This window comes from Saccopteryx bilineata, chromosome 1 (assembly GCF_036850765.1).
Source record: "Saccopteryx bilineata isolate mSacBil1 chromosome 1, mSacBil1_pri_phased_curated, whole genome shotgun sequence".
NCBI classification, from domain to species: Eukaryota; Metazoa; Chordata; class Mammalia; order Chiroptera; family Emballonuridae; genus Saccopteryx; species Saccopteryx bilineata.
Window position 1 is genome coordinate 129,717,006 of NC_089490.1, and position 13,360 is coordinate 129,730,365.

The 13,360-nt window shown below is 40.8% G+C and overlaps 1 protein-coding gene across 3 annotated transcripts in view; it reads right to left on the minus strand.

The window, feature by feature from the left end:
• Positions 1-431: 431 nt before the first annotated feature.
• The window catches only part of TRIM58 (tripartite motif containing 58), a 31,728-nt gene continuing 18,799 nt past the window's right edge, over positions 432-13,360 (minus strand). For 2 of the 3 annotated variants that reach the window (XM_066253237.1, XM_066253236.1), the window contains 4 exons: positions 8,355-8,585; positions 6,182-6,204; positions 5,991-6,091; positions 432-1,262 (listed from right to left, as the gene is read on the minus strand). In XM_066253237.1, coding sequence (XP_066109334.1) covers positions 673-1,262; positions 5,991-6,091; positions 6,182-6,204; positions 8,355-8,585 — 945 coding nt within the window. In that variant the 3' untranslated portion in view covers positions 432-672. The remainder of the gene's footprint in view (positions 1,263-5,990; positions 6,092-6,181; positions 6,205-8,354; positions 8,586-13,360) is intronic. The other variant, XM_066253238.1, reaches the window with a different exon arrangement.

Below are 13,360 nucleotides of genomic sequence, written 5' to 3' on the forward strand. Positions count from 1 at the left end.
TCCTCAAAAATCAATCCCAGAATGGAGAATGTAAAAGTCATTGAATAGTCATAGCTATTGTAAATCTATAAAGGAATGGTTCTCAAAATATTAATCTAGAAGAAAATAGAAGGTGAAGCAATAACAAGTATGCAAAAAAAAAAAAGAGGTAAGAAGCAAGAAAAGAGTATGAGAGGGAGACAAATGGAAAGACACAGAGGCAAAGAAATAGAAAGAAGAGGGGAGAATGAGAGAAGAAAAATGAAGAGGAGAAACAATTACAAATCTGATGCCATTGGACAATTCTCAATTTAAGAACTGTCGTTTCAAATTGTTCATATGTGCAAGACTTGGAATGAAAAGACATTTAAAAAAGGAATGAGAAATTAAATGAATGTGTAGATGTATTTGTTTAATACAAAATCCATTCATTTGAAGAGACTCACCAAGAAAGCATGTGGAACCATCTGGATAGTGATGAAAATATTCCATTTCTAATATGATTTTATTTCACAATGCTTGTCCAAATGCAAATATTTCATATTTTGTCTTTTGTCTCGTGGGAAAATTTCCTTAGCAACAATGACTAAAGTGCTGTCCTGAATAGAAACATTTGTTGAGGCTTCACATTTGCATATTCTCCACTCACCTCCAGACGACTGCTATGCTTGGAGTGTATCTCAGGACAGAATTTTAAAAATGGTCATCTCTAACATTAGAAGCAGGTTCAGAATGACCTCTGGATGCACAGCTTCCTGACTCTGCTTCTGTCATAGGCGGCAAGACAAGAGGAGTTGTGTCACAAATGAAAAAGTAAGGTCGGAGAACACCAGTGAACAGTTGGCTGAATGTGTATATGTAAGACCCATCTGTGATGTTGTAAAAGGAGAGTTCACCTGCTTCATAGTCCAAGAAAATCCCAATGCGACGAGGCCATTCTAGGTGCAGGAGAGGCACTGATGTGGAAGCAAGAACCATGTACTCATTCCCTTTCAGCAGCCACATGGCCCAGACTCCATTCTCAGGAGATGGTGTGGTTTCCCCCTTTCTTGGCACTGTGTCTTGACAGACTCCTAAACCCCACTCCGCTTTTTCTCCCACCACGACTTCCCAGTAATGCATGCCTGATGAGAAGTTCTGCAAACCGAGGACACAGGGCCACGTGTCAAATTGCTCTGGGTTGTTGGAGACATCCCTCCACAGTTCTCCGTCCTGCACACTGCGCAAGTCAGCAGTCAAGAGGAGGTTAGGATGTGCTGTGGCAGGGTCTAGCTGTACATCAACTGTGAAAAAAAATTTATGGGACATGAAAAAGAATGGAAAAAACTAGTAAACACTTAGCCATTATATTAAGGAGAATGGTCACAGCATTCCTCATTCTCTAACAACTCCTAGAGAAAACACAGTAAGTATTTCACCTTGCATGTCACTGAGAATATTCTTCACTACTTTTGGGTGTATTCCACTGCTCCTTTACATCCAGGGCTCTCATTATTGCACCACTGAAGACATAATCACCAATGCTGTGACAAAACAAGTACATGACCACTTACCTTCTTCTTGTTTACACCAAAGCACTTGGGTGCTCTGAGGAAGATCTTTTAGAATTCAAAATAAAATTTAAAACTATTTGGAATGAGCCTGACCAAAGCAATGGGTACAGTGGATAGAACGTTGGACTGGGACGCAGAGGACACAGGTTCGAAACCCCGAGGTCGCCGGCTTGAGCGCAGGCTCATCTCGTTTGAGCAAGGCTCACCAACTTGAGCCCAAGGTCACTGACTTGAACACGGAGTCACTCGGTCTGCTATAGCTGCACTCTCCCCCCCTCACCTGGGTCAAGGCACATATGAGAAAGCAATCAATGAACAACTAAGGTGCCGCAATAAAGAATTGATGCTTTTCATCTCTCTCCCTTCCTGTTGTCTGTCCCTATCTGTCCCTCTCTCTGTCTCTCTCTGTCTCTGTCACAAAAAAATATTTGTAATGTATTTTTTTCTTCTCAAAAACTACAAAAAATCATTAATGTGAACTACACCACTTTCAAAGCTATATTACAGTAGTAGGTAGAATTCTGAGATAGAACCCACAACCTTCATACTCTGGTGGTACTTTTATAATTGTTAAATTCTGCAACAAGAGGAAGATTATCTGGGTGTGTCTAATATAATTACATCAACCTTTATTTCATTTATTTATTTTCTAAGCAAGAGATAGAGAGACAAACAGACAATGACAGACAGGCTAGAAGGGAGAGAGATGAGACGCATCAATTCTTCGTTGAGACTTCTTAGTTGTTCATTGATTGCTTTATCATATGTGCCTTGACCAGGCAGCTCTAGCAGAGGGAGTGACCCCTGATCAAGCGAGCAACCTTGGTCTCAAGCCAGTGATCATGGGGTCATGTCTATGATCTCACACTCAAGATGGAGACCCCACATTCAAGCTGGTGAGCCTGCACCCAAGTCCAATGAGCCCATTCAAGCCAATGACCTCAAGGCTTTGAACCTGATTCCTCAGCCTCCCAGTTTGATACTCTATCCACTGCTGTGCCACTGCCTGGTCAGGCCATCAACCTTTTTTTTTTAAATTCAGAAAGTTTTCTTTGGTTATTAGGCTGGTGGCAGAAGAGATAATCAGAAAATTTTAAATTTGATTTGTCATTGCTCGCTGTAAAGATGAAGGGGACGCCCCATGAGGAGAAAGGTAAGTGATCTCAACAAGGAAATAGAAATCTCAGTCCTACAACTACCTGGAAGTACATGATGCTAACAACCTAAGTTAGCTTGGAAGTAATTCTTCCCCAACCTTTCATAGCACCTTAGCCCTGCCACACAACTTAATTTTGATCTTGTGAAACTGGAAACAAAGAAGCCACCTGACCTCACCTAGCAGTTTGATCTGCAGAACACTGAGCTAATAAATGAGTGTGGTTTTAAGTAGCTAAGTCTGTGACAATTTGTTAGACAGCAATAGGACATAAATACTGATACTGTAAAATCCCAATGAAGTTGATGTGAAATTTTACTTGTATACATAATTACTACATAAATCTACATATGAAATCTCCTCAGCAAAGAAGGAAGAATGGGAAATATCCAGTGCTTTCTGAATGTTTTTTATAAGCAATCAAAAATATAAAATTTCATTAATATAGTTTTATTTTTAATATCACAAAAATAAATATCACTACTCCAACTGCCATTTTTATTTGTCTCTAAATCATTTCTAGTGATTTTTTTTTTTTTTGATGCTCATACCTGAGTAAGTTACACAGGTAGCATACCATTGATGCTGACCCATGAAAACACCACAAGGTGGCCATTATCATCTTCACATTGTAGATGATGAGACTCAGAGACAAAGACTTCATGTCACTGTTTCTCCAAACTCTAGGAACTGTAAGCAGCAGGGTCTGAACATCAATCTTGTGGGAACATTATGCCTATTTAACATGTTATATATTACACATCATTCCTGCTCCAGGAGCCTTCTTTGTTTCATTTACAAGAAAAGAAATTATGCAGCCTGTTTCTAACTCTGCTCTTTACCCCTTCTCTCTTAAACTCAACTTGTTCACCCTGAAAGAACTATACCCTAATTGAACCTCACGTGTCCATCTTCCCAATAATGTCCAAAGAGGTGACTAGAGTAGACATCTTAAACACCTTTTCTGTAGCACTGAACACTGTTGAGAAACCCTTTGTCTTGGAAAACCTCCCTTCTTTTTGCAAAACAGCAGTCATTATGCTTTCCCTCCCTTTCCATTTCTCAGTCTTCTTTGCTGCTTTCTCCTCTTCTTCTTCACCACCACTGGAAAAGCCAATAGTCTCAGGATGGAGATCTCTTCTCTCTTTCTCATTTCACTCCCACGTGTTCTTGGACTGGCTGGCTCAGTGCCTTAACTAAAATTTCAAGAATAAGCTTGCTGATTCCAAATGCATAGCTCTAGCCTAGACCTTTCTCCTAAAACTCCATATTTGTAAATTCATCTGACAACCTGACATCTACCTTTGCATATTTAATATTCTTTACACACTGATATGTCCAAAACCCAGCTCCCCTTCTTCCGTCTTACCTGCAGTTATACCGTCAAAGGAAACAACACTTCACTATGTCAGTTCTGGATAATTAAACCTGGAAACTACACGAGTTCTCTCTTTCTCTGACATCTGTCTAATTGAGCAGCACATCTCCCCAACTCTATCTTCAAAATATGCCAAGATCCTGTCCACTTCTCAGCACCCCCACTACCAGCGCCATGTTCCAGTCCATAATGACCTCTGATTGAGGTCCCAACTGCTTTTCCCACTTCAAGACCTGCCCCTCTCTAACTGAGTCTCAGTAACAGGACGATCCCCACATAATATTAATCCAATCATGCTATTTCTCCACTTACAACACTTCACCTAATTCCTCAGTTCACTCAGAGATAAAGCATCCTGCTCAGTGGCCTGTCTACACAGTCCTGTGCTTCTCCTGACTGGGCCACCAAAGGACAGGTCTCCTCACAGCACCTGGAAGACATCTTCATATTTCTTTTTCTGGAAGTCTCTCCTCCAGATCAGATGTTTGTTGAGTTATCCCCTGGGTCAGGTCTTCCTCAATCACAAAATTCAAAAGTAGATGCCCTAGCCCCAGAACTTCTGATCACCTTTATCTTACCCCTTGTTTTCAATATTCTGTATCATCTTCTAACATTTCCTGTGTATTGAATAATTTAAGTAAATATTGGCAACATGAGGTTGAGATTTGTAGCATTTTTGTTGTTATTCAATTATATATTCCAATGCTTAGAAAAGTGGCCAGTATAAAAAAGATACTATTTGTTGAATTGATTAATGATTATTTAATTCTATATATGGCATTGGGAGTATGAGGACATGGATTCTGAGAGCATGATTTAAAAACATTTACACAGTTGGTATATATGAGTCTACCTATCAGAACATGGTTGAAATCATTGCACAAGACTGCTAATGCTGGGTTTTCTCACTGTGGGACAAAGCCATTTCCAATTAAGCAGTGAAACCATTATAGAGTCATAGTTTATTTTCATTACTTGGTATAAGTTGGATTACAAAAAACACTTTAAAAATGAATCTGTGTTGTTTTAAATAATAGCATGATCAGACCAAACCAATTAATTTATGGCACCACAGTTATTCCTACATGAAAGTAACTGACTGATCATTTTTGGCTTTTTTTACTCTTTAATTTAAGCAACTCATCAAATTGACAGATAATGAGATAAAACAAACTTATTATACTCTGCAATACTTTCATACTGATGCTTTTTTCTGTTTTCAAATATGTTATGCTTAGTCTTTCAAACAATACTGTTTTAGCATTTTATAAACAAGAAAATTCAGACTCGTTGAAACTAATGTTACTCCTGTCATAGCTACTGAGCTCACTATTCTTTTCTTTTTTAAAATGTTTATTTCATTGACTTTTAAAGAGAGGAATGGAAAGAGCGAGAGAGAGACAAGAACATCAACCTGTTCCTATATGTGCCCTGACCAGGAATCGAACCAGCAACCTCAGTGCTTCAGGACAATTAAGCCCACTGTTCTAACCAAATGCAGTTTATATGGCATCAGCACTGTTCACACACATCCCTGTCCTCTCTCCTCTGGGCACAGTACCCTTTCCCATCCCATTACAGTTTGGCATTTCCATAGGACCAATTGCTATCAAAACTATGGTCAGGAAGCCATGTGCACTATGTTACCATGTGTGCCCTCAGGAGCAGTGCCTGATTCACCATAAAGTCCCCCATGCTACCAGTAAGGAGGTGGGCTGCTACATGAGCTCCAGAGTGAGATGATGTGAAACCAAACCCTTCACAATCCAGTAATAAATCAATAACACGACTTCAAAATAACATAGCTGACTTCAGTCACTAAACTTTGGGTTCTGCTTGTTACTGTACTTAACTGGTGTATGAGCAGCTAGACCCCAGGCACCATCCCTTCCAGCCCCTATCCCAAGCTCTAGAGGCAACCTACCTTGGAACTTCCTCAACATTTCTCTCATCCCAGGGATGCGACAAACTGTCTTCAGTTCCAAGGGGATGGTCTCTGGTTCCAGCTGTGGGACACTCTTACTTCTGAGAAGAGCACAAAACCCACAGTTCTCAACATCTACCAACCTCCTCAGCCTCTCCAAACCCATCCTTAGCTTCAGAAATTAAACATACCGGATCAAGGATTCTCTCATCCCCTGGAAGTAAAAGAAAAATACAAGCAGGTGTGAGTTCGAGGCCATAACTGCTTTTGACAGACAGGGGACAAACCATGCATATCTCTTTAGGAATTATTAGTAATCACTAACTATTAAGACAAAGTATAGGAGACATGAATCTCTCTTAATAAACACCAAAAATAGGCTGTTGTTGAATTCTTTCATGAATTTAAAATAATAGAATCAGTTTGCTTCTGTGAGAATAAAATCAGCCTACACAAAGTTTAGGTTAATTCTTATAATATCTACCAATTTAACTAGTTTCAAATTGATAAGTCTAACATTTGGATTTTTTTTTAACATTTGGATATTTTAATAGTTATATTCTGTAACAGATATATGTGGAATTAGGGTAAAAATAATCTTAAATATCTGCAGAATGTGTTTGAGAAACAGTAAAAGGTACAGACATAAAATGTTACTCTCAAGGTTTCTGTAAGGAAACCCCAAATTCCTCATTCTTTGAACCACACACCATATCTGTGTATTCACTTTGTGAGCAGGTTCCCTAAGTCACCATTCATCTCAAAGTAGATTATTAGATAAATCAACTGCATTACATTTCTCCTCTCCCTGTAAAAAAAGTTCACTTATCAGAATAATTTTTGTAAAGTAGGAAAACAATGAATTTTACTTTTTATAGCAAGCCTTGATCTTGGCCATTGTTTGTAAAATGTAGCCTATTGATCCTATGGAGGAAAGGGAAAGGTGAGGATGAAAATAAAAATAAATTATTTGAGTATATCCTCCCTATGACTTATATTATAAATCATTTTGACATGTATTTGGTGTTAATAAGTGCTCATTTAAATAAGTCATATTGTGACATGATAAGACAATGAATGTTATTAAAAATGCTGAAGTACATGTGTTTACCTACTATCTAAAATTAAAAAACAAAATCCTTTCTGACCTTTAGTTTTCTCACAAGGAAATATGTAGATATAGCAACGATAACAACAGTAATTTTGACTTACATATAGATATTTTGAAGACAAAATGAATAAAATTAAATATATTTTGTAATGACCACCATTGTGCTTAGTCACCATACTTATATGAGGATATGAATCACTTAATTTAGAGACCTATAAATAGGCTCAGGATGGTTGGTTCAGTAGTAGAGCATTGGCCAGTATGGGATGTTTTGGGTTTGATTCCTGGTCAGGGCACATAGGAGAAGTGTCCATATGCTTCTCCACTCCTCTCCCTCTCACTTCTCTCTCTCTCTCTCTTCCCCTCCTGCTGCTATAGCTCAACTGTAATAAATTGATCTCTAGCACTGGTGATGGATCCAAGACCTCACCTCAGGCACTAAGAAGAGCTCAGTTGCTGAGCAACAGAGCAATGCCCCAGATAGGCAGAGCAGCTCCCCCAAGTGGGCTTGCCATCCTCTTCCCGACACATGTGGGAGTCTGTCTCTGTCTCTACCTCCCCTCCTCTCACTGAAAGAAAGAAAGAAAGAAAGAAAGAAAGAAAGAAAGAAAGAAAGAAAGAAAGAAAGAAAGAGGAAAGGAGGGAGGGAGGAAGAAGTCAAAGGGATGAAATAGGATAAAGGGTGTCCAGAAACTTTCTATAACAGTGGTTCTATCCGATGACATGCATCCGTCAGTGACGGCTTTCCCAGTTCACTTGGATTAATGCCTTCCATGGAAGATTGAAATGAATGTTTCCTTCTCCCAGTTATTTTTCTATTCTATAATCCCACAGGGAATGTGAGCAAGAGGCATACAGCCCATGTATTTGACGCTGTGCCTGGAGCAGGCATGCAATATAACTCTTTGCCTTAAATTTAATGTGAACATTCCAGCCTGGGCTATTTAAAATTTATTTACATGCTTGGCTGTTGCCTGAGACAGGTTACCAAAGATTTTCTGAATCGGCCATCTCAGAAAATGGCAATATAGTCATTGATAGATTGTGAAGTTTTAAGAAATGTTTCAGCCTTTTTCTGTTTCATGTTAAGCAAATCATCCAATTAAGTTTAATTGTTAAAAATATTTAGGTTTTTCTCTTCAGTGTGAACTATTAGGTGTGACTTTGTGGGATCTTCTGATTCTAATGCGCTTTTAGGAAGCTCAAGGGTGTCTCTCCATGTGGTTGTGTGCAGGGCACCTCCCTTGCCTCACCTGCAGCAGCCCCAGGGCAGGGAGCCCGCAGCGCTCCTCCAGCTCCTTTGCCAGCTCCTGGAAGGCCTGGCCGCGCTGAACCAGCTGCCTCTGGCAATCACGGAGTCTCCGCAGTGTGGCACGCTCCTCCTGCCCCAGTCGCCGCAGCTGCAGCTGCTCCTCCTGGGCCAGGAAGCCGCTAAACTTCTCGAACTCCAGTCTGAAGCGCTGCCTTTGCAATTCCACTTTCTCCTGCAAGGATATGTTGAGTGCCATCAGGGCCAGGCACAGAGCCTGCTGCTGCCTTCGTGGGGCAGTGACGACCGAAAAGGCCATGTCCCTTGTGAGCTAGGCTCTCTCCGGCCCAGGGGACTCCCTGGCTCATTTTAAAAACTGGTACTTCCACTTTTTATTTTTTGAGAAAATGCCACACGATTTTCCACAGTGGCTGCAAGAGTCTGCATTCCCATTAACAGGCCCAGGAAGATTTCCTTTTCTCTACACCCTCACCAGCACTTCTTGTTTGTTGATTTATTGATAATAGCCACTCTGACAGGTGTAAGGTAACAGCTCATTGTGATTTTAATTTGCATTTCTCCGATGATTAGTGACATTGAGCATTTTTTCATATGCCTGTGCCATCTATAAATCTTCTTTGGAGAAGTGTATATTCAGGTCCTTTTCACATTTTTTAATTGCATTGTTTACCTTCTTGGTGTTGAGTTTTGTTTTGTTTAGTTTTTTCTGACAGAGAGAGGGGGGGAACAGACAGGGACAGACAGACAGGAAGAGAGAGAGATGAGAAGCATCAGTTCTTTGTTGCAGTATCTTAGTTGTTCATTGATTGCTTTCTCCTTGATGGGGGGTGGGGTTACAGCAGAGCGAGTGACCCTTTGCTCAAGCCAACGACCTTAGGCTCAAGCCAGCAACCTTGGGCTTCAAGCCAGTGACCATGGGGTCATGTCTATAATCCCACACTCAAGCCAGTGACCCCACACTCAAGCCAGATGAGATTATGCTCAAGCCAGCGACCGAGGTTTCGAACCTGGGTTCTCTGCGTCTCAGTCTGACACTCTATCCACTGTGCCACGCTTGGTCAGGCTGGTGTTGAGTTTTATAAGTTCTTTATAAATTTTGGTTATTAATTCCTTCTTATATGGAATCAAATAAGCACAATAAACTGATGAACAAAATAGAAACAGAAGCATGGACACATGGAACGGAGAGATAGTCGTCAGAGGGGAGGGAGGGTGAAGGGACTGGATGAAAGAAAGTAAAGAGATTATCCAAAAGACACATAACACATAGGTACAGATAACAGTGTGGAGAATAGCCAGAGGGAAAGTGGGGGTAGGTATAGGGCGGCAAAAGAGGGAATGGGGATGGAAAAGACTTTGTATGGGGTAGGGTGTGCACAATACAGTGTACAGATGGTGTTATATTGAGTTGTACACTTGAAACCTGTATGGTTTAGCAAACCATGTCATCCCAATAAGTTAAAAATAAATTTTACAGATGACGTCAGAGTAATGGCGGAGTAGGAAGCGATACCGATAAATCTCCCCCAAAACTCAACAAGATCTTCAACCAGAAACAGAAAAACCTATACTTGGAGGCTCCAGATGCTTCACAATACACCCGAAGGTATGGTCGAGTGAAAAATTGGCTAAATATATAACCAAATCCTGAAGGAAATAGGGAGTAAGAAATGCTCCGCCTTCCTCACTAACCTAAACAGGGCGGCTTTCTCTGGTAACTGTGAATATAGAAACTGAGGCGGGCAAAGGGGGTGAATACATCCAGGCCGCGCACAAACGGCCGAACCAGGCTGTGGCATAGAGATCCTAGCGGAGGAAAAACTGATCCTGTGGCAAGCCGGGCAATACAAGCTAACACTCGCGCCAAACCCAAACAAAGAAAGACAAGCGGGGCAGCCATTTTACCCGTTCTCCTGGTTGGTGCGCAGTTAGTGGGCGAGAGATCTCTTCCTAAGCCCCAGAAGTGGGTGTCTGTGTTACCCCACAGAGAGGCAGGGTCAGAGGCCTTTCTGTGGGCCAAAAGCATAATCTCTGGGCAGCCCCAGCGCCCTGGGAGAGCCGCGCACGGGAGGGAGCGAGAACTAATTCCAACGGTGGAAATTTTCCGTGCTGGTGAGGGTTTCACTCAGGGAAACGCGGCCGGCCTCATATCCTGGTGTGCGCGCGCAGATAGGTAGTGAGCGATTCCTCCGAGTGCCTCGGCAGTGCGCGCCCGTGTTATCGCACAGAGGAGCAGAGTCAGGGGCCTTTGTGTGGGCAAAAGCGGAATCTCGGGCCGCCCCAGCGCCTTGCAAAAGCCGCGCACGGGGACGGAGCGAGAGCGAATTCCAGCGCTGCAAATTTCCATGCGGTTGGGGGTTTCACTCAGAGCGTGAGACTACTGGCCGGATATCCTGGTCTGCGCGCGCAGATAGTGAATGAGAGTTTCCTCCAAGCGCCCCGGAAGTGGGTGCCCGCCTGTGTTACCGGACAGAGTGGCAGAGCCAGAGGTCTTTGAGTGGGCGGAAAGCCCGCCTGATTATTCTAGCAGCTCTGACTGACTGAGCCTTACCCAGAGCCCTGTGCTGAGTGGGAATAGAGTGGGGAGTTGCCAGCTCTTTGAACCTCTTACTATCCAGGCAGAGGCAGCAACAACCCCATAGCTGGATTATCAGGCTACTAATTGAGGAAGGAAAGACTAGGAGAAAGGCTCCAGGAACACGGACTCTCTCACTGTCGGAGCCTATGAATGCTAATGAGCCTTGACTCCCAACGAGACTAAAGCACAATACATGACATTGCCATAGAGACTTATCAACTGCAAACCTCTACCTGAGCGTGCCAAAGGGGCAGAACCCGGGGTACAGAGTCACCGACCAGGAAGAGGGAGAGAAAAGAAAAAACAAGAAGATAACCTCTCAAAATCAAGAATAATCTGCAGACTTTATAACCTATCCCATTTTATTATATTTGTTCGTTTGTTTCTCTTATCTTCATTCTTGATACTTTTTTCCTCCTCCAATTTGGCCGATTAACTCTCTGCCAGTCTTACTCTCTCCTCTCCTTGAACTACACTACCCATAAGTGTTACATCTCCCATTATCTTTTTTCTCCTCTTCCTTTCTCTCTATGAGGGTTGCACTCCAAAACCCTTAACTCTCTCTCTCTCCTTTCTTTTTTCTTCTTTTAGTGGTTCCTTCTTTTTTTCTCTCTCTTTCTTTTCTCCCTCTATATTAGTTTCTTCCTTTCTCCTTTACATCTCCTCTCATTCAAACCTCAATAACAAACAAATTATCTTATCTGGGACTCAAACTTATGTTAGTGGCATTTTGGGGGGTTTTTACTTCACCTTTTTAACTCACTAGCAGTGCTCCCATCCCTGGCTCTCCATTTTATCTAGTTCTTGTTCCACTAAATACAATAGTATTTTTTTAATTTGTCCCCCCATTTTTCTGTTCTCCTCTTATTCCTCTCATCATAACTCTTAGACAACCAACACCTAAAAGCAAATCATTTTATTCTTGACCCAAATTTTTTCCTTATTTGCTTTTTGTGGGTCCATACCGCCCCCCCCCCTTTTTTTTTCCTTTTTTTTTTTTTTTGCCCCTTTATTACTTTTCCCCAATTCAGGACCTCCATCACAGGCATTGTTTGTTATAATTCACACTTCACCACAAGATTTTCTCAAGAAAAAGGGGAGAGGAGAGGAAAAAAGGAGGGGGGGAATAATTTCCTTTTTTTAAAAATTATTATTTTATTTTTCTTTATTTCATTATTAATTTTTTTTTTAAAAAAAACAACTCTTTGATTTTTTATTTTTTTTAACTTTTTATTCTTTATTAAATCTCATTAATACTATCAACAAAACCACCCTCAGATGCCATTAAGGAAGAGAAAATCGAATATCATGGATACAAAAGAAAGAGAGGTAACACAGCTAGATGAGGAAAAATCTATGGAGAAAAAATTTAATATATTAGAAACCTTGGAGCTAAATGACAGAGAATTCAAGATAGAAATCCTAAAAATCCTTCGAGATATACAAGAAAACACAGAAAGGCAATTTAGGGAGCTCAGAAAACAACTCAATGAACACAAAGATTATATGTCCAAAGAAATTGAAACTATAAAAACAAATCAAACAGAGATGAAAAACTCAATTCACGAGCTGAAAAACGAAGTAACAAGCTTAGCTAATAGAACAGGTCAGATAGAAGAGAGGATTAGTGAAATAGAAGACAAGCAACTTGAGGCACAACAGAGAGAAGAAGAAAGAGACTCAAAAATTTAAAAAAATGAGATAGCCCTACAAGAATTATCTGACTCCATCAAAAAGAATAACATAAGAATAATAGGTATATCAGAGGGAGAAGAGAGAGAAAATGGAATGGAGAACATACTCAAACAAATAATAGATGAGAACTTCCCAAGCCTGTGGAAAGAACTAAAGCCTCAAATTCAAGAAGCAAACAGAACACCGAGTTTTATTAACCCCAACAAACCTACTCCAAGGCATATCATAATGAAATTGACACAAACTAACAGCAAAGAAAAAATTCTCAAGGCAGCCAGGGAAAAGAAGAATACAACATATAAAGGAAGGCCCATTAGATTATCATCAGATTTCTCAGCAGAAACTCTACAAGCTAGAAGAGAGTGGACCCCAATATTTAAAGTCCTGAAAGACAGAAACTTTCAGCCACGAATACTATACCCATCAAAGCTATCCTTCAAATATGAAGGAGAAATAAAAACATTCACAGATACAGAAAAGATGAGGGAATTTATCATCAGAAAACCCCCACTCCAGGAATTACTAAAGGGGGTTCTCCAATCAGATACAAAGAACAAAAAAAAAAAAAAAACAGAGCCACAAGTAAAAGCTCCAAGAAGAACACAATAAAACCAAATTTAAACTGTGACAACAACAAAAAGAAAGAGGGGGAGAAGATGGAGATTAACAGTAGCAAAGGACGATGGAGTGCAAAAGTACTCACAAAGTAGTTTGCT